Source organism: Mirounga leonina, unplaced genomic scaffold, assembly GCF_011800145.1.
Source record: "Mirounga leonina isolate KUSES-001 unplaced genomic scaffold, KU_Mleo_1.0 Mir_171, whole genome shotgun sequence".
NCBI lineage: Eukaryota > Metazoa > Chordata > Mammalia > Carnivora > Phocidae > Mirounga > Mirounga leonina.
Genome location: NW_023270436.1, coordinates 24,046,513 through 24,068,661, shown reverse-complemented (window position 1 = coordinate 24,068,661; position 22,149 = coordinate 24,046,513). Strand labels below are relative to the sequence as shown.

Genomic DNA, 22,149 nt, shown 5'->3' with positions numbered 1-22,149 from the left:
GCAATGTGTTTCTTGATTCAGAAGGTATTTAATAGGGTCAGCATTTTAAGCCTCTGTTATTGTCCAGACCTCCGGAAACTTGGCTTTTCAAGCTCAAATTCTAGGGAAGTGGTAATTTTTATTGATTTTATTTCTTTAAATTTGAGGCTTCCTTCAGTTGCCAATCTTTGTGACTGCTATCAAATTTCCAGGAATCCTACTAAAGAGGTTTCTCAGACGGTAATTTGCATTCATGAGTTCGGGCATCTCTGAATCCTCCCTGACCACTGGATTTTCTTCCCGCAGGAAGACCTCCTGATGCAGTCAAGCAAAGAACGTTTATGCACGGGCTTCCCTGAAGACTGTCTGAGGAGCAAAGGTATTTATTTTTCTCTAGTCTTTTCCTTTTTCTACTTATTACACACTGTTTTAGTTCACAGTTTCTTTTTTGCATCAGGAATGCAGGTCCCTGCCTTGCAAGATGGACTTAACTGTAGAAATTCTTGATCTTGCCCATTGACATACTTGAAGACACCTAATATTATTGAGCAGTGCCTTAGGTTTTCTTGTTTTTCGTTTTAATTTTTTTAATTTATTTATTTGACAGAGAGAGACAGGAACATAAGCAAGGGGAGTGGGAGAGGGAGAAGCAGGCTTCCCATGGAGCAGGGAGCCCAATGCAGGGCTCGATCCCAGGACCCTGGGATCATGACCTGAGCCGAAGGCAGACGCTCAACAACTGAACCATCCAGGCGCCCCTTTTGTTTTAATTTATTTTATTTTATTTTATTTTTTTAAAATTTTATTTGAGAGGGAGAGAGGGCACGCAAGCAAACATGGGGAGGGGGAGGAACAGACAGAGAAGCAGACTATCCGCTGAGCAGGGAGCCTGATGCAGGGCTGGATCCCAGGACCCTGGGATCATGACCTGAACTGAAGGCAGACACTTAACCGACTGAGCCACCCAGTTTTATGTAATGAATGAATATAAAGCCTCCCCTTTTATATAATGAATCCCTATCGATGTGAATTATTTGATTTTATAAAACTAAACTGCTTATTTGGAAAGGTTAACATGAATGGGGAGGAATTGACCCAGTCCAGTTGAACACTGTGGAGTGCATCCTGTTCCTGTTCCCCTGGACAGGGATGGGAGAAAGCGTTCACTCCAGGTCACCTGTCAAAGCAGTTTCATTTCCATTACTTCGTTTTGCTTCTCAAAACAATGAGTGGATATAGGCATCTGAGATATCACCTTTAGATAGATTGATTGATTGATTGATTGAGGAGGAAGCTGAGACCCAAAGAAAGAGTGCTGAGCCAAGATTTTCTCCCCAGGCTGAAAATAATCTTAGGTAACTGTAGAAAGGACTGTGTCTATATATTATGCAATTAATATAATCAAAACACAAAAAAAGGAAAATACAGCAAGTATGTTTAATTATATGAACATTTCGTGATAAAACATCAGATTTGACTCTCTGCTTCTTGGCAGCCCAGACAGAAAAGGAAGCACAAATTGTCCTTATGTGAAAGGGTACTTGTCCCACTTTATCACCCTGCTTCCTGCTGCTGGAGATTTCTTCTGTGGCTCAAAGGCTTTGCTGTCCAGTATAGATTAAAACTCTGAGGATGAGAAATGTCCTTTTGTACATGTCTCACCCAGTTCCTAGGGCCTTACTTGGGACCATTTTAGCCCCCCACCCCTGCCCCAAATATCTTTTCAGCAGGGCTCCAGTATTGCTATATTGAGTCTTTGGTATATATATATATGTATTTTTTTTTTAAGATTTTATTTGTTTGACAGAGAGAGACACAGCAAGAGAGGGAACACAAGCAGGGGGAGTGGGAGAGGGAGAAGCAGGCTTCCTGCAGAGCAGGGAGCCCGATGCGGGGCTTGATCCCAGGACCCTGGGATCATGACCTGGGCCAAAGGCAGACGCTTAACGACTGAGCCACCCAGGCGCCCGAGTCTTTGGTATATTTTTGGTATATTTTCACCCACATCTTAGCACAAGTTTAGTGTCTATTTGTTGAACTACACTTTCATTTAATAACTAAACTGACCTTTAAACAGGAGAATTAGGGGGTGCCTGACTGGCTCAGTTGGTAGAGCATGCAACTCTTGATCTCGGAGTCATGAATTTGAGCCCCATGTTGGGCATAGAGATTACTTAATAAAGAAAAAAAAATTTTTTTTTTAAAAAGGGTGCCTGGCTGACTCGGTCAGTAGAGTATGTAACTCTTGATCTTGGGGTTGCAGGTTCGAGCCCCACGTTGGGTGTAGAGATTACTTAAAAAAAAATAAAATCTTTAAAAAAAAATAAAAACAAAAACAGGAGAATCAGTTATTTTCTATGAGGAAATCTGCCTTCTCAGACTTACCTGGTTACTGTCCACCTAAAAATCTGGTCTACATTGGACATGGATAAGATGAGTTCTTCAGATAAGCTACTTTGTGGCATTTTTCTTCCTGATCTAATACCATTCTTTAATGACTTAAATTGGGAAAATGAATTATTTTTCTTTCTCCAAAGCTGTGTGCAGGGTTCTCAGTTTTAGATGGAGGAACTTGAAAACAGCAGCTCTACTAGAGTTTTAAGCAGCAGTGACCTAGTGCCTGACTGTGATACGTTCTTCCATTCAGTCCCCAGAGAGCCTTCAAAGGTGTCCCTTTGTTACACATGAGGGAACAGCCTCTGCCCAAGCAATCATAGCAAGCAGAAAGGAAGGTTCTATGAAGGCAGGTCTGTGAAAGACATGAACACACAAGCTGCTGCCGATTTCAGTTAAACAGATACACATGCTGTCCTGTAATGTGGCCAGCATCTCAGCTCGCTTTGTCGGGGTTAAGGTAAAGCATCTGGCAACCTGTCATTTCCTACAGAATTGAGAAGTAAATGATGTTTCTTGGAAACTTGGTTGTACACTCCCTCTGGGAGCCCCAGCTGCAGAATTTTCACTCTGCTCCAGATCCTGGTCCCACACATTTTAGATGTAGATTTCCCTCATAAAAACTAGTATACTCTTCCTACTTTTGTTTTAAATCTCTGCTCTGTTGAATGCTGTGCAAATCGCTTATAGAGTTTTATTTATATTCCATTTTGCTTATTCTGAATGGGGGCACCTCAAAGGTCAGCACTGTGTGATAATTTATAAATTTGCTGAGGAATGAATTTGGGTCCCCTGCACTGAGGTGTTCAGCAAGTGAACCTAAGGCTGCCACACTCTCCCCTTGGTGTATTGTTCTTCCTTCTCTAAATAAATGTCCTGTTCACAGTACTTCCAAGTTAGTGTGATATTCAGAATTTTTAGGTTCTTTACAGTCATGTCTGCTGTAGCTCAGTTAGGTGAAATTAGAAGAAGCTTAATGCTTTAAAAGGACATTTGTGTTAACCAAAAGTCATCTTTAGTTGGTAGGATGCTATTTTGCAGATCATTCCTTATTTCTTGATTGCTGTAGGGCAGGCCCATGAGAAGTGGGCATGGGGGAGCTGTGATGGGTGTTGGATGAGGGGCCATTTCACAAAGGGAGGGTGTCCTCCTGTCAGACACTCTGCTGCCTCTCCTCTTCTACTAGTGTGGCTTTTCTAATGTGGCTTTTTCACCATAATTCTGTTTAATATTTTACAGAATTGACATTATCAAGTTTTTTTGTTTGTTTCTGTTGTGGTTTTTTGTTTTTTGTTTTTTCCTGCGTTCCCTGTAACTGGCTTGGTTTGGGAAGGTTGTGACTTAATTCTCACAGTAGCAATCTCCACGAAGGCTTATTTGGGAATTCTCTGAAGTAGGAGAGTCACAAGAAATTGGAAGAGAATTGGAGGGAATACATTTTGATGCAGAGGTGAAAGCAGTCAAGGAGAGAAAAGATACCTTATATAATTTTTGGAACTAGATAGTTTGAATTATTTAGAAGAATTAGAGTTGAAACAATCTTTTAAAGCCCTCTATGTCTGTCATACAAATAAGTATTACAAGTAGATGGAAGAAACCCCATCGATAAACTCCTTATGCTTTACATGAGTCTAGATTCTTGGAGTTTATTGATTCTTTTTAATACATATAATTGGGAAAGAATATTTCCTGTTTATATTCCTTATTTATGTCATTGTCCTCCTATAATTTGCATTTTAGGGGGAGAAAAGTTGAAAAATCAGCCAGTACCACACCCATTTAATAGACAGCATGAAAGAAGTGTGGACATTTTGGGTACTGAATTTTTTTTTTACTTTCTTTAAATTAAGGTATAGGGACCCCTGGGTGGATCAGTCGGTTAAGTGTCTGCCTTCAGTTCAGGTCATGATCCCAGGGTTCTGGGATCAAGCCCCGCATCAGGCTCTGGAGCCTGCTTCTCCCTTTCCCTCTGCTGTTCCCCCTGCTTGTGCTCTCGCTCTCTCTCTGTTAAGTAAATAAATAAAATCTTTTTTAAAAATTAAGGTGTAACTTAACCTACACTAAAATTCACCCTTTTTTGTGTGTACAACCCTGTGAGTTTTGACAAACACATTTGTTCAGTTATCACCACAATCAAGATATAGAACATTTCCATCACCCCAGTGATTTCTCAAGGCTTCTTTTATAGTGCATCCCTCTTGCCAGCCTCAGCCATTAGCAGCCACTGATCTTTTTTCTGTCCCTATAGTTTTACGTTTTCCAAAATGTCCCATAAATGTAATCATAGAGAAGCCTTTTTTTTTTTTTTTAAAGATTTTATTTATTTATTTGACAGAAAGAGACACAGCAAGAGAGGGAACACAAGTAGGGGGAGTGGGAGAGGGAGAAGCAGGCTTCCCGCTGAGCAGGGAGCCGGATGCGGGGCTCAGTCCCAGGACACTGGGATCATGACCTGGGTGGAAGGCAGACGCTTAACAACTGAGCCACCCAGACACCCCAGAGGAGAAGCCTTTGAGTCTGGCTTCTTTCACTTAGCATCGTGCATTTAAGATTAATCCATATAGCTGTGTGTATCAGTACTTCATTGCTGCTTCTTGCTGAAGAGTATCCTGTTGTCTGGTTGTATCACAGCTTGTCTATTTCCCATTGAGGGAAAGTTGAGTTTCCAGTTTGGGCAATTATGAATAAAGCTGCAGTGAATGCTTGTGTACGAGGTTTTGTGTGAACATGAGTTGTCATTTCACCTAGGTGAATAGTTAGGCATGACACTGCTGGATCATTTGGAAAGTGTGTTTATTTTATAAGAAACTACCAAACAGTTTTCCAGAGTGGTTGTACCCTTTGGGACCAGTAGTACATGAGTTGTATCCAGATTTGGAAAGCCAGATGTTCAGTAGTCAGAGAAGCTGAGGAGGTGACAATAGCTTGTAGGGTTGTCTGCTGTCTTCCTACCTCTTGGTAGTCTTTGTGAGCCTCCACACAGGAGAGCTTCCACACAGGAGAGCTTCCTTTTATAGAAGACATTACAATATTGCTAACCCATTGCACATCTTTCTGAGGACGGGATGTAGAATATGCCAAAACGGATGTCATATTTAGTGTCCGCAGTCTAACCACTTAATTTTTTGATCCAGGAAAAGGTTTTGACAGAAATGCTATTGAATCCTTGTCAACCTCCAGCATGTCTGTCCCCAGTTATAGTTATATGGAAATAACACCAAAAAAAGTCTTTTTTTTTTTTTTTAAGTTTTTTTTTTTTTTTTTTTATTCATGAGAGACAGAGCGAGAGAGAAAGGCAGAGGGAGAAACAGGCTCCCAAGGAGCAGGGAGCCCGATGCGAGACTCAATCCCAGGACCTGAGATCATGACCTGAGCCGAAGGCAGACGCTTAACCATCTGAGCCACCCAGGCGCCCCCCAAAAAAGTCTTTAAGTTTTCTTGTATTACTTGTATTATGATTGGAATGTAAGCACTTTTTAAAAAACAATTTTATTGAGATATAATTTACACGCTATAAAGTTCGTGCATTTGAAGTATACTTTTCAGTGGTTTTCTTCTATACTTACAGAACGCAGGCATAACCCTAATTTAATTTTCATCACTCCCTAAAGAAACCTGTTTGTATCCATTAGCATTCATTGTTCATTCTGTTCTTCCTTCTCCCCAACCTCTTCCAGCTACTAATCTGCTCTTGTCTGTATAGATTTGCCATTCTGGACATTTTATATAAATGGGGGCTGGTATTTTATGACTGTTTTCACTTGGCATAAAGATTTTTAAGGTTCATCCATGATCTAGCATATATAAGTGCTTCATGTTTATGGCTGAATAATATTCCATTGTATCCATTTATCTGATAGACATTTGGGTTGTTTCCACTTAAAGACTGGGTGGCTCAGTTAAGCATCTGCCTTCGGTTCAGGTCATGGTCTCCAGGTCCTGGGACCGAGCCCGGCATCAGGCTCCCTGCTCAGCAGGGAGTCTGTTTCTCCCTCTGTTCCTCCCCCTGCCCATGCTTGCTCTCTCTCTCTCTCAAATAAATAAATAAAATCTTAAAAAAGCTGGACGCTTAACTGACTGAGCCACCCAGATGCCCCAAGATTTTAGTTTTGATGAAGTCCAACTTACCAGTCTTTTTATCACTGTGTTTCAGTATCTTAGCTAAGAAATCATTACCAAAATCATGCAGATTTACTCTTGTGTTTTCTTCTAAGAGTTTTATAGTTTCACCTCTTATATTTAGGTCTCTGATCTACTTTGAGTTAATTTTTTTGTATGACGTGAGACAGGGTCCAAATGTATTCATTTGCATGTGGATATCCAGTTGTCCCAGTGCCATTTGTTGAAAAGCTGTTCTTCTTGGTCCCTTTGTCAAAAATCAGTTGACTGACCATAAATGTTAGAGTTTCTTTCTGGATTCTCAGTTCTAATATCCTTGCTCTTTATTAAAAATCCATCCTGTGCCAGTGCTACACTGTGTCCATTACTGCAACTTTGCTTTTGAAATCAGGAAGTTTGGGGCTACCATCTTTATTCTTTTTCAAGATCATTTTGGCTGTTACGTGTCCCTTGCATTTTCATTTGAGTTTTAGGATTAGTTTGTCAGTTCCTGTAAACATAAGCACTTTTTAAACTGTTGTTATAAAACAACAAATCTGGGGCCTTCAGCTGAGGTCACGAAATGCCTGTTTCTAAAAATGGGCTCATACCTCACAGAATATATTTTACCCTCCAGTATACCTAAATACTTTTTTTTAATATGCCACATTTTCTTTATCCATTCATTCACTGGTGGATACTTAGGGTTGTTTCCATGTCTCACCCACCATAAGTAATGCTGGAATGAACATGGGGGTGCGGATATCTTTTCAGAATAGTGATTTCATTTCCTTTAGATGTATACCCAGAAGTGGAGTTACTGGATGGAGTATACCTAATACTTTGAACAACTTCCCTAACCTTCTCATTCTTCATTCAGACAGCATCTATTATGTACCTGCTATGTGCCAAGGTCAGTGTTGGGTACTCAGTCCACAGTGATCATTAAGATCCTATTTCTGCCCTCAAATAGCTCCAGTCTCATGGAGGTGATATATTAAACAAATACTTGAGAAACAATATCGCAGAGATTTTCATAGAAATACTGTGCAAGGGAGTGGGAACCCAAAGGAGTGGCTAGCCCTAACCAAGTGTGGCCTCTGGCACGTCTAAGAGCTCTACATGTATTAACTCATCTTTACAAGTCCTGCAAAGTGGGTACCATCTTTCTCCCCGTATTACAGAAGAGGACTGGGTCAGTATTCCATAGCCTTTAGAAAACTTTCTAATAAATATAATTGCCCAAACTCTCCTTTAAAATTCTTTGAGATTTCCAAGTCAGTGTGGTTAATTATAACCAAGTAAAAGAGTAGGTAGAGTATCCTTTGGCTTTCAAGCTGTACACAACCCCTGTTTTCCTCCCAGCCTTCAGTGTTACACTACCTGTGAAATGACTGTTCCCCTGCCTCCTCCCTAAGATTCTCAACTAAGTTGAGAACAGTTGTTCTTCTAGCGGGTAAGGGCACTGAGGTAGAATCTTGCCTTAAGTGCCTTGCACAGTGAGTAGTTTGGGGATGGGTGAAGAGTTTTGCAGTTTTCCTGAGCAGATAAAATGAAAGATTCAACTAGGATGGTGCTGGACCAGCGTGGAAAGGCCCAGAATTTACATGAATGGCTTAGTGCCATAGTATCCAGTGAAGAGATACACTAAACCACTTGGGGTAAATGCGGTTAGAAATTCATGAATAGGGTAGAATTGTCTGCTATGATGTGGAAAGTAAGCTAGTTTCAAAAAGATAAATACTGTGTGGGGCATTAGGATTTCAAGGCCATAATATGTCAGTAATTGGAATCTGTGCAAGCTTGTGGAATCCAGTATGCATTTATCAATCTAGTATTTGTTGACTCCCGGTATTTTTAAACACTGTGTCCTATCCTAGCATAGTTATTAAGTTTATCATTTTAACTGTTCTCAGGTCCAGTAAGATAAAGAAAGCAGAACAAAGGAAAAGCACTTTTTCTTTAAATGGCAGGCACTGTACCAGGTGGTGTTTTACATGTATTATTTAATTTAATCCTCAAAGTAGCACTGAGGTAAGTGTACTTCGTACCCTCTTTTTCAAAGGAGAAAACTGAAACTCAGAGAGGTAAGTAAGATCACAGAGCCCACCTGCCTTCAGAGTTGCTGTTCCTTCTCTCAGAATTGCTGCTCTCAGTACCAGTTGATAAATGGATAGGGAAGCTCTAGGAAGACAGTATTGATAGTGTTTGTTGATTTGACCTAACCATTTATTAATTCCACAGATTTATTGAGTGCTGTTTTGTACTGGGTATTATGCTGGGCAATAGGGAAAGGGAGAGACCGAGACAAACATAATCCTTACTCTCATGTAGTTTATATTCTAGAGAATAATTATAGAGAATTATAATGATCTTTAGGTTGATTTGCATTTAGCTTTATCTGTTTAGTGCTCGTATTTTGTTATATATTGTGTGCATGCAAATACACATATACACATATGCACATGTATGAGCATAACTGTGTTTTCTAAAAAGAAAGTAAGGATAAAAAATTTGTTTGTAGACTAACAAGTTTGGGGAATTTCTTTATACTGCATCTTTTACCTAGAATTTCAGAGACACTGAACAGTAAAACTTCTTTATGAATTGCATTTACATTCTGCTCAAAAAGGTTTTTTGTTTTTTAATATTTCATAATAGAAAAATTTTAATTTATTGAAAAGTGGAGAGTATACTAAACCCACATGTATCTGTCACTCAGCTTCATAAATGCCAGCTCATGACTAGTCTTGTAGGGAAGCAATTACTGTAAGTAATTCAGTTCAGAACTAATATTCAACTTAAACATTTATCTTTTACATAGGTTTTACGTAAAACTTATGTAATTACTTATGTAATTTATTTATGACTAACTTAATATTATTCAAGTAATAAGAAGATGGTCATTGAATAATATAAGCTGTTGTATTGTGGGTCTGCTTTATTAATGTTTTAGAAAGGAAGCTTCTTAAGACTCTGGATTACATGTATATCTCCATATTCAATTGTCCAGCTAAGTAAGTATATTTAAATAAGTAACACTTAGAGAAAGGCAGATGTTCAAAATTAGCCAAGTACACTTTTGGCCCTCTGTCATATTTTGCATAAAAGAACAAAACCAATGGTACAGTGCACTAACTTTGTAATTTGCTTTTTGAGTTGGGTCTTTTTTGTTGCTATTGGTTGCATGATTAATTTTTTTATGATTGCATACTTATTTGGATTTATTTCTCTTGTGCTGAAGGAAATGTACAAATTAAAACTGGAACTCTGCTAAAATCTACTGAAGAAGTACAAGGTATGAAGGTCAATGGGACTAAGACGGATTATAATGAAGGACACAAGAATGGCAATGTGAGTAAAGGTCTCTCAGCTGGGTGCAGCGAATACCCAGAAATAGACAAAATCATGACCAGTGGTGAGGTTTCAGAAACCAGCACATTAGTTTCCCTAGAGCCTTTAACCTTTGTGGACCCTGGATTAACAGAAGCAACTTCTAAAGAAAAAGAATGTGAAGAATTAAAAACTTGTCCTTCTTGGTTGTCATTGTTACCAGGGAGCAGTGCCATTTCCAAAGTGAACAATGGGAAGGAAGAGGTGTGTAAGTTAAACCTTGTCTGTGAAGCAGATGACAATCACCAACAGATTCTCAGCCACCATAATGAAAAACACAGTTCTGCCCATGGCAGTCCCAAAGCCACGAGAAATGTAGTTGTTGTAGAACCCTTAGAAGAAAACTCTGGCATTTCATATTTCTCAAGTTTGTCTGGTCCAGAATCCAGGACACCATCCTTAGAAACAAGTGGTTTTGAAGGTGATGGCTTGCCAAAGGGATCTGCTGAAAAGACAGACAATTCCTGTTTTGATGGAGATGGTCAAAGCAAGAACGTGGCTACTAGAAAAGAAAATGAACAGTTTTTGAACCCCAGGAGTGAAAGAGGGGAACTCTTTCTTGTTAATGCCAGGCAACCAGAAGAGGATGCTAGTGGTCATTGTCCTGGTGAAAAAGAGACTGTTGCCGCCCCCAAAGAGAATATCCATGGTAACTCTTGTGTTCAAGGCAGTATCCATACAGACAGCCCTAGTTCTTCAGTGCCTGGTTCTTTCACTGAAGCCACAGAAGTAATGTTAAAAAAAAATTATCTGAAAATCACTTTAGACATTCAGGGTAGCTTGACAAACCATGAGGACCATAGAGAAACTTCTACTGATATGAGCCATTCAGGCAGACACTCTGAAGAGAGCAGTTTTTCCTCCTTAATGCAGATTGAAGAGCCAGAACAGACAACCACTATAAAGGCCAATATGGTAACTGAAAAGATTTACAGTAAAGACTCTAACTCATTCCGCTCCCAGAGAAATCTGGAAGACGACACCCAGTTAAGTGAAGCATCCTATAATGAATTTCTGATTGAAAGAAAATCCCTTGTGAGTTTAAAGCGTGAGGACCAGATAAGTCTTATGAATGAGATATCAAAACCCAAGAAAGATATTGCTCAGTTACCACCATCCCTAGAATTTGATTACAAACCTGAGTCAGAACAAGCTATACAGACCGCACAGGATGATAGTTCACATTTAGATGAACAGAACATAGCCTGTGAGATGAATAAACTTCCTTGTACCAATGAACTGGTTTTAAACAAAATAGAAAGTGAATGTGTTTTAAATCAAGTGCCCCTTAATTCTCAAGACCACGCGAAGTTGCCAGCTAACAAAGAGATGCCTTTAGCAACAAGCGAGGATTCCCAACAGAGCCATCACCCTCCATTAGAGGATGGAGCAGATGTCATTGCTCATACCCAAACTGTTCCCATGAAGACAAAAATGAAAGACATCGCTCCATCAGGTGACAAATCCTGTGGTGCCTCTTCAAACAACCCCACCTTAAACATCAAACCAGGAAGCCTAGAAAGGAAAAACGAACTGGCTGATTCTGGAATAGTCGATCTACCTTCCAGACTTCTCTCAAGCAAGAAAGAAGCAGCAGGCTTGCCTCAAGAGGTCTCTGTTATGGAATGTCAAAGTGTTCAATCTCAGGATCTCTCTAGCTGTCATTGTGTAAATAAAAATGCGCAAGAAAAGAGCGTGTGTTCTGCTTATGCTGCTTTTGAGTCCAGCAGAATCATCCCAAAAGTTGAAAACTCTTTGATGACCAAGTGTGAAGATGCATTTCAGCACAGCAATCACCACTCCCAAGGAAGAGAAGACTCCACAGAAAGTAGCACGCATAAAGTGAGTTACACATCAGAGGGAAGTGAACTTGCTGAGGAAGAAACTAAAGGCAGCCTCCCAGGAGATAAGATGCGAAATGAAATGCCAGGAAGCGTATTAAATAGTGAAGCTTCAGACAAGACCATTCCCACCACCAGTCACACCCAGCCCAGTGAGGAATGGTTGGAAGGAAAGGAACAGGATGTACCTAAAGAGACTGTGTTTTGCAAGTATAACATCTCTGACTGTGTCACATCAGAACTAAACTTATCTGCAAACATTCCAAGCCCTGAAAAATTGTTGGACCAGTCTCTAACTGTTATGCTCTCCAGTTTCAAAAGCATAAGCCAAGCAGTTGAAACTCTTGATCAGAAAACAGATAAAGTCCTTGACTGCCAGAGTAACCAAAATAGACCAGATGAAGGCAGAAATGAAGATAAACCAGCTAAGGAGACACTAGATGGTGACAAGAGAGAGACTGTCACAGAACCTAACAGAGAGGTAAGCCACAACCAAAAGGATCTGCTAGTTAGTTCAGCCAGTAACAACCCATTGTCCAGTGGTAGTTCAAAGAAAGGCGATTTGAAAGGAGACTCTGAACATATTTCTGTTTGTGAGGAGTCCACAGATGGCATGGTAGACATCATCTACACGAACTGCAGTAATGAGTCTACAGAAGGCATGTTAGACTTAAGAGCATCTAGTACCCTTGACGGTGGTGCAGGGCAAGATGGACTGACATTACAGGAAACCTCAGTGAGTACTCTTTCTCAGAGAAGAGAACTGAGTGCTGCATTTATCAAAATGATTGGCCAGGACTCAGATTTCCCAGATGCTACTTCCTCTACAGGGGAGCCTCTGGAAATTAAAAAATCATGTGAAGAGAAAGTATGCAGATCATTAAAAGATTGTGAAATGGAAATGTGTACAGACTCTTGTGCCCATGAGCTAGAGTCTATTGCAGATCATGAACCAAATATAAGAACATTGGGTAGAGTAAATGTGTCCTTAGATTATAGTCATCATGAACAGCTAGTTAAAGAAGCATCCCTTAGAGAAACAAAAGGAATGATCGAAGGATCAAGACTGGAAATAATTTCTGAGTTTGACAAGGACAATACCTTTGGAAGTTCCTCAAAAGAGTTGCTGTCTTCTGGATGCCCAAATGAGAACCCTGTTCCTGTAGGGAGCCTGAAATCCATTGAGATAATGCCTTCATATCTGTCTTCTCACAAAAATTCAGAAAGTAATGTTAATAGTGAAGAAACTGACCTGAAAAATCTTTTTAAACCGAAAGATGGTGAAATGCTTTGTGAAAACGTGGAGCACCACACAGTCCTGCTTGAGAAGAAGGAAGGAGAACCAGGGGATGGGAGTAATTCTGGTAAAGGAGTCAGAATAGACATTGGTATGCAAAATTTGCCTTTGACAATGGAAACAGAAACTAAGTTGAGAGGAGAAAAAACTGAAGAACATCAGAGGGGACCCATGGGTCACGTAACTGTCAGGGAAGAGTCTGAGGAGATGATTACCAGAGAGGCTGGTCATGGTGATAAAGGAAGAGAGATTTTTCAGTCCCATTCTAAATCCCAGAGGATGCTTGCTGATCTTGAAGAGCAACAAAGGCAGAGGGCTTTGGACTACATGTTGCAGAATGAAGAGGAATATATCCATCAAAAAGAAGCATACACGATATTGGAACAATGTACATCATCTGACATTTTACCAGATGAGCTGAAAGATAAGAACCAAGCCAAGTATTGCAAAGGTGAGTCCACCATGATGAAGAAAATCACCCTGGCACAGCTGGCCACGGGCGGCGGTGCTGCACAGTTCCGAAAGTTGGAGGATCCATTAAAAAGGGCCATGGAGTCGTACACAGGCCCTTGCCTTCGTGTTGCCCCTCAGAAAGCACAAGACCCCAACTCTGCTGGGTGTGGTGAAATACACGGTGCCTTTGGGAACACTTCACACCAGAAAAGAGTGCTTCCCTTAAAGAAGCAGCCCCATCGAACATGTAAGAAAGTTTCCTGTCAGGAGCAACTCAAGATGGGGAAAAAAATAAGTAAAATCAGAAGTTCTGCCTTTTTAAAGAGTTCCTCTGAAACCATCCCCACAAAAGCACACCGATTTCTCAGTTCGTGTGCTGTGCCTGCACCCGCACAATCGGAACCCGGAACAGAACCAGCCAGGAGCTTAATGAGCCACATACCAAAGCAGAAGGTGACTCCGTGCCATCCCTTGAGGAGCCTGAATGTTAGGAAGCCTACCAAAGAATCAGCCTTACTCAGCAAGCTGTCCATTCTCGCCTCCAAACTGGTCCCAGCCACAAAGACCCAGAAACTAAGATACCGGCGTTGTTCCTCGGAACTTCTTCCAGTGGCTAAAAGCTACAAGCGGCTCAGATACAAAAGGCTTCTGGATGGCTTTTCATACAATACAATGCAGCTAAATCCATATTTGGCAGCTAGTGGATGGGATAAGAGACCCAACAGTAAGCCCTTGGCACTTTATTCGCTAGAAGCCATCAAAATGAGCTTCATAGATTTGAGCAACAAGGTGCCATCACTGCTGTTTGGTTCCGAAATTTTCCCGGTATCTTTTCACATGAAATCGGGCTCTGAGTGCATGACCGAGTCCCCAAGGACTTTTCCTGAGCACTGTGCTCCAGCCAGGCTCACCTTAGGAGAGGCCCCCAGGTGCCTGTCTCAGCCTCCCAAGTGGACCTTTTCTTTCTTCTTGTCCCACAGTTGTCCTGGGATGGCCACATTCAGGGAAGACACTGGCCTCCATGGTCAGGCATGTGCCCAGGCTCCTTCACAGTCTCCAGGTCCTCTCCAAGACTATGGAGGCACTGCCATAGTCCAGACCAGAGCAGGCTGCTCTGTTCTTGGCCTTCACACACTTCTAGCACTTTGTTCTCCTGGATGTTACCGAATCTGGACAAAAAAACGGAGCTTCTCTAGTCACATGCCTACCATGCAGAGGCTCTTCATGACCCAGTTTACACAGGGCTTAAAAGGGTTAAGATCTCCAGCCTCCATAGCAGACAAGGTCTTCTGTTCTCTTCCCTACTCGGTGGGCCGAGTGCTATCCATTTGGAGCCAGCATGGGCCTTCTGCCTGCCCCTTCGGAATCTCTCCTCTTCATTCCACTCACGGCAAGCGGCAGCCGACTCTGAGCACCACGAGCAGGTAAAATCCGTGTTTGCTTTTCAACCTCTGGGGAAAGTTGAGGGCTATTTAGAGTTTCTGTGTCTGCATTTTCCGTTTACCTTGACAAATCTCTGCTGAGAAAATGTAGCTGTAAGTCTTGAGTGTAGACCCCTCTAATTTTCCTGCAGAATCTACCCCTGTATTTTTACCATTCTATGTTTTGTCCATGTCATTCGCAAACCATCAAATCTTTTGAATCTCTTCTTTTCTACCCATGCCCTCGCCTTCCAAAGAACGCCATTACACGTCAAAGACTTATAAATAGTGACAAATAATGGCTTCTAACTATATCTTATTGACAAAGTATTATACAGTCAGCAACTACTTCGGTGTTTGATGTATAAAGGATACAGAATAAGTACTTTTTTTTTAAGATGTTATTTATTTATTTGACAGAGAGAGAGAGCACAGCAGGGGGAGCGGCAGGGAGAGGGAGAAGCAAGCTCTCCACTGAGTGGGGAGCCCAATGCAGGGCTCAGTCTCAGGACTCCAGGATCATGAACTGAGCCGAAGGCAGACACTTAACCGACTGAGCCACCTAGGCACCCCCAGAATAAATACTTCTTAAGTAAATAAACTAATTATGTAGGTATCACCAAATCTAGTTCATGAACCTTTGGATTTCTCTCTGGAGCAGAGAGGCTTCAAAGATTGACACTTACATACTATAGTTGTACAATTTATAGAATTTTAAGTGAGCTAGAGAAGAGTGGTTTGACCACTTAGAATAGTTGAAAATAATTTCACCAATATCATTTTACCTTTTTTTTTTAAGTTTTCATTTATTTATGTTAGAGTGGGGGGGGGCAAGAGGGTGATAGAGAAAAATCTCAGCAGACTCCCTGCTGAGTGCAGTGCCCTACACAGGGCTCAATCCCACAACCCTGAGGTCATGACCTGAGCTGAAATTGAGAGTTGGATGCTTAACTGAGCCACCCAGGTGCCCCTCATTTTACCTCCTTATTGGAAATAAGAGGAGAAAGAATTAGAGAATTATATCCTAAGGATCTGTCTCAGACATAATAAATCCTCCTATTTGTAATCCCTCAAATAAACAGAAACTGAAATTTTTTTAAATTGGCCCTCATCATTGCTATAGTTTAAAAATTCAACACCAGCAAAGCCATAAAATTAGGGAGAGGCCTTGTTCTTCATGTGTCTGTGCAGTCTCTTATGCAGAATCATTCTGTGTCACTAAAACACTGTCTGGTGCATATTACAAAGTTCCCTGACCGTCTTAGCAGAAAACTAAATCAAAGGGTTTCAGAAAGACACCGCAGAACCTGAATGTGGCTGATGGAAATTGAGAGATGAATGATCTTCGAAGTACTTGTCCTGTAGTTAATAGAAAAATGTTCTTACAGTGTAGTCACAAAAAATACATTGGAATGAATCAAATTGTTTTATTTTTTTCAAAGATTTTATTTATTTGTTTAAGAGAAAGATAGCGAGAGAGAGCACAGCAGGAAGTGTGCAGAGGGAGAGGAAGAAGCAGATGCTCCACTGAGCAGGGAGCCCGACGTGGGGCTCGATCCCAGGACCCTCCCTGAGATCATGACCAGAGCCGAAGGCAGACGCTTAACTGACTGAGCCACCTAGGCGCCCCCGACACACATTGCTTTAAATCATAGTATACTGCTTTTACTTTGTCTGGTTTGTCAGTATACCTCTAGAACCGCATAACCACGCTCTGCTCAGTGTCTGACATGCAGCTTTAAATTGTCTTACCTTCTCTATGCTGTGTTCATGCCTGAGGTTCAAATATAGGCCAGTTCTTTGTTGCACCCTGTGAAGACGTGCGGCCTTTGGCCCTTTTTCTTTATCCAGAACGCTTTTCCCTCCTGACTTTTCTGTTTCCTGGCATGGAATATTTTTTCTCTGCCTTCCTTCCTATGTCTAGCATTTTATTTTATTCTTTTTATTTTAATTTAATTCAAGTGGAATGTTGGGGTGGGGGGTGTTTCTAGGGACTTTTCCTTCTTCTTGGCTCTAGAAGTGCGTTATCATATGCCTTGACTTTAAGTTTGGAAGTTTGCTGTTTTTCTAAACACACTTAGAAATATTAAGCATGATAAATTGAGTAACCCAATAAAGCAGGACTTAACAAATATTAAATTATGTTTCTGTTGGATTTTTTTTTTTTTTTTTTTAACAGAGAGAGAAAGAGAGGAAGTGCACAAGCAAGGGGAGCAGCAGAGGGAGAGAGAGTAGCAGGCTCTCCGCTGAGCATGGAGCCTGATGTGGGGCTCGATCCCAGGACCCCGGGATCATGACCCGAGCCAAAGTCAGACGCTCAACCAACTGAGCCACCCAGGCGCCCCATAGGATTTTTTTTTTAAGTTTTATTTATTTAATCTACACCCAATGTGGGGCTTGAACTCATGACCCTAAGATCAAGAGCTGCCTGCTCGTCTGACTGAGGCAGCCAGGCACCCCCAAAGGATTTTCTTATTTGAACCTTCAGCACTCTCTAATGAAAGTTGAATGGGCTTCTTTTTTGCTGTTTTTATAGATGATGAGCTTGAGGCACATGGTTTTTTCTAACCCAGATCAGGTTAGTGTTTCAGCTGAGCTAGACCTAGATGCAGGGTCTTCTGATTTCTGATTTGGTCAGCTCCTTCTCCAGTGTACACCCTGCCTCTTTCCTTTTATCAGTACCAGTCAGGGAATCCTGAAGTAGTTAGTGCTAAACCTTCTAAAAATCTGAATTGTCTTTGTTTTCTAGACATTGAGCAAATCTACTACTTCTAAGAGGAGGTGGATTGTTTTTATGGTCATCATACAAACCGCTCATTGATTAAACCTGTACTGTGTTCCAAATTTGGTAGAAACTGATACAGGTTTTACTTTGAGAGGCATTAAAAAGCTCTCCACCTTCATTTATTGATGTATCTATAAGTGATGAATACCATTGCTTCATCTATACAAATAAAAGCTTAATTACAAAGGAGTTAACTCTATTAATGGTTTTCTTCTACATAACCATGTTTTATGTGCAACTTGGCTTTAAAGAAAATAAGGTTTCTTCATAATCTTCTTTAAGGATATAGAAATTAGGCTTTATTTTAATGGCATTAATAAAGAGATGAATAATACAAGATTTGTGGGGCACCTGGGTGGCTCAGTCATTTAGCGTCTGCCTTCAGCTCAGGTCATGATCCCGGGATCCTGGGATCGAGCCCCGCATCGGGCTCCCTGCTCGGCGGGAAGCCTGCTTCTCCCTCTCCCACTCCCCCTGCTTGTGTTCCCTCTCTCGCACTGTGTCTCTCTGTCAAATAAATAAATAAAATCTTAAAAAAAAATAATACAAGATTTTTTTATCTGTGAATTATATTTTGAAATCTTTAAGATATATATTCAACAAAAGAAGCTGTAAGACTCAAAGCCATTCTTGTTCCCCTCCTTTCTCTTACTGTCCTCTCTTTATTCCTCTCTCTACCTTCTTTCCATATAAGTTAGAAAAGAATCTTCCGTCAGCCTGCCTCCACTCCAGTGGTGGGCACATAAATGTAATGCTCAGGACTGGAGGGCTTTTTCTTCTTTCTGAGTGACTGACATTTCTTGTCTTCCTAGGGCCCCATTGAATATCATGTGCCATCAGTGGCATCAAAATTTCCCTGTTGTTCCACTGCCCTAACCTGTTGCTTTTGTACTTTTGCTTCACTTCAGCCACACCATGTTACCGTATGTGCCTCTTCCAGGCATGGAAGCTACTTATAATACCAGTGGCAGTCAGATGAGGTAAGCCTCCAGCAGCGCCTGCTACATAAGGGCTTGCGGCTTGCAGTGTGTGTGAGTGTGTGAGTGTGTGAGAGAGAGAGACAGACAGAGAGGAAGAGTGAATGTGCAAGTGAACACAGAACCTGAGAGGGCGCGCTAGCGGATGGTGTGGGTTGAGCATAGCATGATTCTGACGTCTGTTTTCCTTCCAAACCTGATCCGAGATTTAGATGCGTTTTATCATAAGTAGTGACTAAGGATGTGTAATCAGTACCATTTATTGAAAAAGAGTCAAAATCACTAGCCAGCTCTTTGTACCACAAGTTCCCTCTCAAGCTATCTCTTGGTCATAGAGCCAGCTTCATTGCCTTGATGGGATCGATCTCATTGAGCACAGTTCATTTGTTCAGTTCACTAAATGCCTTTTTCCTCCAAAAAGTCTCTTCCTTTTTACATTTTTCCTTATAAAACTTCTCTACACCAATGAAATGGATGGACCACATCCTTTTAATTTTTTAAATATATAGACACAGGCTGTGTCCAGAAATAACTAGAGAACAGGTTGGCTGGAAACGTCATTGCTGGAAAAAGGGAAGATCTTCAACCTTAGTATGTTGTTAGGAAGTTGAATGTGCCAAGGGAGAAAGTGAAACCCGTCTCATATTTTCCTTCTCTGTTTTTCTTTTCATGGTGCTAGACTAGAGCCTCCATTCCCTGCCTTGGTACCAAAGTCTTGCTTGGTAACAGACTCAGCTGTCAGCAAGCTCTTGCTTTCAGCCTCCGAGTTCCAAGTTCCTGAATTTGATGAGCTGGATACTGTGGCAGCGGCATGCCCCCATCCACAGAGCAGCCCTCCAGAACAGAAAGAGGTAAAGTGCTGATAGAGTCGAGGGCAATACTGGAAGTGTCCATCGAGGACCAAAGATCACATGATGGGTACACACAGGCCCCTGTGTGTCTTTGCTTATCACTGTTACCTTCAGCTGATTGCTGGAAATTACCAGGGCAGGAGTTTTTCTGCTTGGCCACTGAAGGCTACTCTGGATCTCTTAGTCTGCATTGTTTTCCAGAAACTTTTTTCTTGACAGTAGCATTTAACAGTATTTAGAGAGTTGGACCAAAGAGCTGCTTGCATTCAAAGATGAGTGAACAATGGTATTCTTCATTTTGCAGTCTCTCTCTGTCTCCCAACAGTTAACAGGCTTTCATATTGCTTATCTCAATATCTGAGCTGAATGTGTAGATTCTCTTCTAACAATATAAAGGGAGTGGTTGCTGAGAACACTGTCAGCAGGAGTAAGTAGAGCTTTGTCATAAACTATGAGTTAGAGTCAACTGTAAACTGAGGAAGCAAAATCTTAGAGTGTCAAGAAAAAGGACTTTATGTATTTAAAATGTCTTCTAACTTGACCATCTTTCTTCTTAATCTTTAAAAATAGGCTGAGCCAGAGAAGAGGCCAAAGAAAGTCTCACAGATTCGTATCCGGAAAACCATTCCTAAGCCAGACCCTAATCTTACCCCCATGGGCCTTCCTCGACCCAAAAGGTGAGCTCCTTCTCTAATACACATAGGTTCACATTTTTTGGAAAATTGTTTGATAGAATATAATGACCTTTTAAGTGGTCATATACTCTGAGCTATTTATTATACTTCTAGGAATTTATCCAAAAGAATTAATTGATAATATGACCAGAGATTTATGTGCCAGGGATATTGTTCTGCATTCTTAATCATTTTTATCAAGCTCACTATGCCAGATATTATGCTGTCCCTTTGTGTACATAGTCTGTTCGTCCCCTAGTGGTGCTGGGAGGTCAGCACCATTGTCACCCCCAGGTTTAGGTGAGGATGCCAAAGCTCAGTGGTTAAGACACCTGTGTTAGGCCATGGTGTCAGTCGCATGGCTCAGGTGGTTTCTCTCTCACCCAGTTTTTACCCAAACCCACAGCCCAAGCTCACAACATTCTGGTGCAAAATTGACAAGGGGCCTAATGTCATGAGGGAAAGAAGTTTAATTTTTTTTCTCTCTTTTTTTAAGAAAATACCAGATGCATGCTATGGTCTATCTCATGGCCTTTAAAAACTTGGTTTCTAAAGGTTTATTTTTTATGACAGACATAATTGCTAACCCTAAAAAGGGAAGTGGAAAGAAAAAAAGGATTACCAAATTATGTATTTGATGTACTATACATTACCCAGACACACTATGAAAATACAAACATTTTATAAAAGATCTCCAGAGTTCGGGGCGCCTGGGTGGCTCAGTCGTTAGGCATCTGCCTTCGGCTCAGGTCATGATCCCAGGGTCCTGGGATCGAGCCCCTCATCGGGCTCCCTGCTCTGCAGGAGGTCTGCTTCTCCCTCTCCCACTCCCCATGCTTGTGTTCCCTCTCTCACTGTGTCTCTCTCTGTCAAATAAATAAATAAAATCTGGGGCGCCTGGGTGGCTCAGTTGGTTAAGCGACTGCCTTCGGCTCAGGTCATGATCCTGGAGCCCCGGGATCGAGTCCCGCATCGGGCTCCCTGCTCGGCGGGGAGTCTGCTTCTCCCTCTGATCCTCCCCCTCTCATGCTCTCTTGTCTCCCATTCTCTCTCTCAGATAAATAAATAAAAAATCTTTAAATAAATAAATAGGGCGCCTGGGTGGCTCAGTTGGTTAAGCGACTGCCTTCGGCTCAGGTCATGATCCTGGAGTCCCTGGATCGAGTCCCGCATCGGGCTCCCTGCTCGGCAGGGAGCCTGCTTCTCCCTCTGATCCTCCCCCCTCTCATGTGCTCTCTCTCTCTCATTCTCTCTGTCTCAAATAAATAAATAAAATCTTAAAAATAAATAAATAAATAAATAAATAAATAAATAAATAAATAAAATCTTTAAAAAAAAAATAGATACAATTAAAAAAAAAAAAAAGATCTCCAGAGTTACATTTACTTGTGGTGGATTTCACTCCTTCATTTCTCATTGGCAAATAGAAGCCTAACAGTAGTCCCTTAAGTAACCCCAGGGTAAGTTATTGGACCCTCCTGAGCTTCAGGAATGTGTCTGTAAAGTGTAGTAAGAATTCCCAACACTTAAGACTGCTGTACAGTCCACTTGAGGAAAAAAATGTGTACTGTACCTATTATATTGCTTCACACAACACAAATGCAATAATTATTACTGTGATCATAATTGACGTTCTACTTTTCCCACATGGTTTTTGTCTTAATATATTTTATATTACAGTTCTTTTATTGATCATCCTACCATATGTCTTTATAAGAGAAATTTCCTAGGTTGAATAGTACTTATTCTTAGAATGAAATAGGATTCAGGGGCACCTGGGTGGCTCCGTCGGTTAAGCGTCTGCCTTCAGCTCAGGTCATGATCCTGGAGTCCCTGGATCGAGTCCCACATCGGGCTCCCTGCTCAGCGGGGAGTCTGCTTCTCCCTCTGCCTGCCGCTCCCCCTGCTTGTGTTTACTCTGTGTCAAATAAATAAATATTAAAAAAAAAAAAAAAAAGAAAGAAATAGGATTCAGAATCAAATGTA

General features: G+C 41.2%; 1 protein-coding gene across 6 annotated transcripts in view; it reads left to right on the top strand.

The window, feature by feature from the left end:
- Nucleotides 1-22,149, top strand: part of PRR14L (proline rich 14 like) — a 56,147-nt gene that overhangs the window by 22,093 nt on the left and 11,905 nt on the right. For all 6 annotated transcript variants that reach the window (XM_035017441.1, XM_035017444.1, XM_035017447.1 and 3 more), the window contains 5 exons: nucleotides 286-358; nucleotides 9,716-14,879; nucleotides 18,570-18,641; nucleotides 19,318-19,489; nucleotides 20,060-20,166. In XM_035017441.1, coding sequence (XP_034873332.1) covers nucleotides 286-358; nucleotides 9,716-14,879; nucleotides 18,570-18,641; nucleotides 19,318-19,489; nucleotides 20,060-20,166 — 5,588 coding nt within the window. The remainder of the gene's footprint in view (nucleotides 1-285; nucleotides 359-9,715; nucleotides 14,880-18,569; nucleotides 18,642-19,317; nucleotides 19,490-20,059; nucleotides 20,167-22,149) is intronic.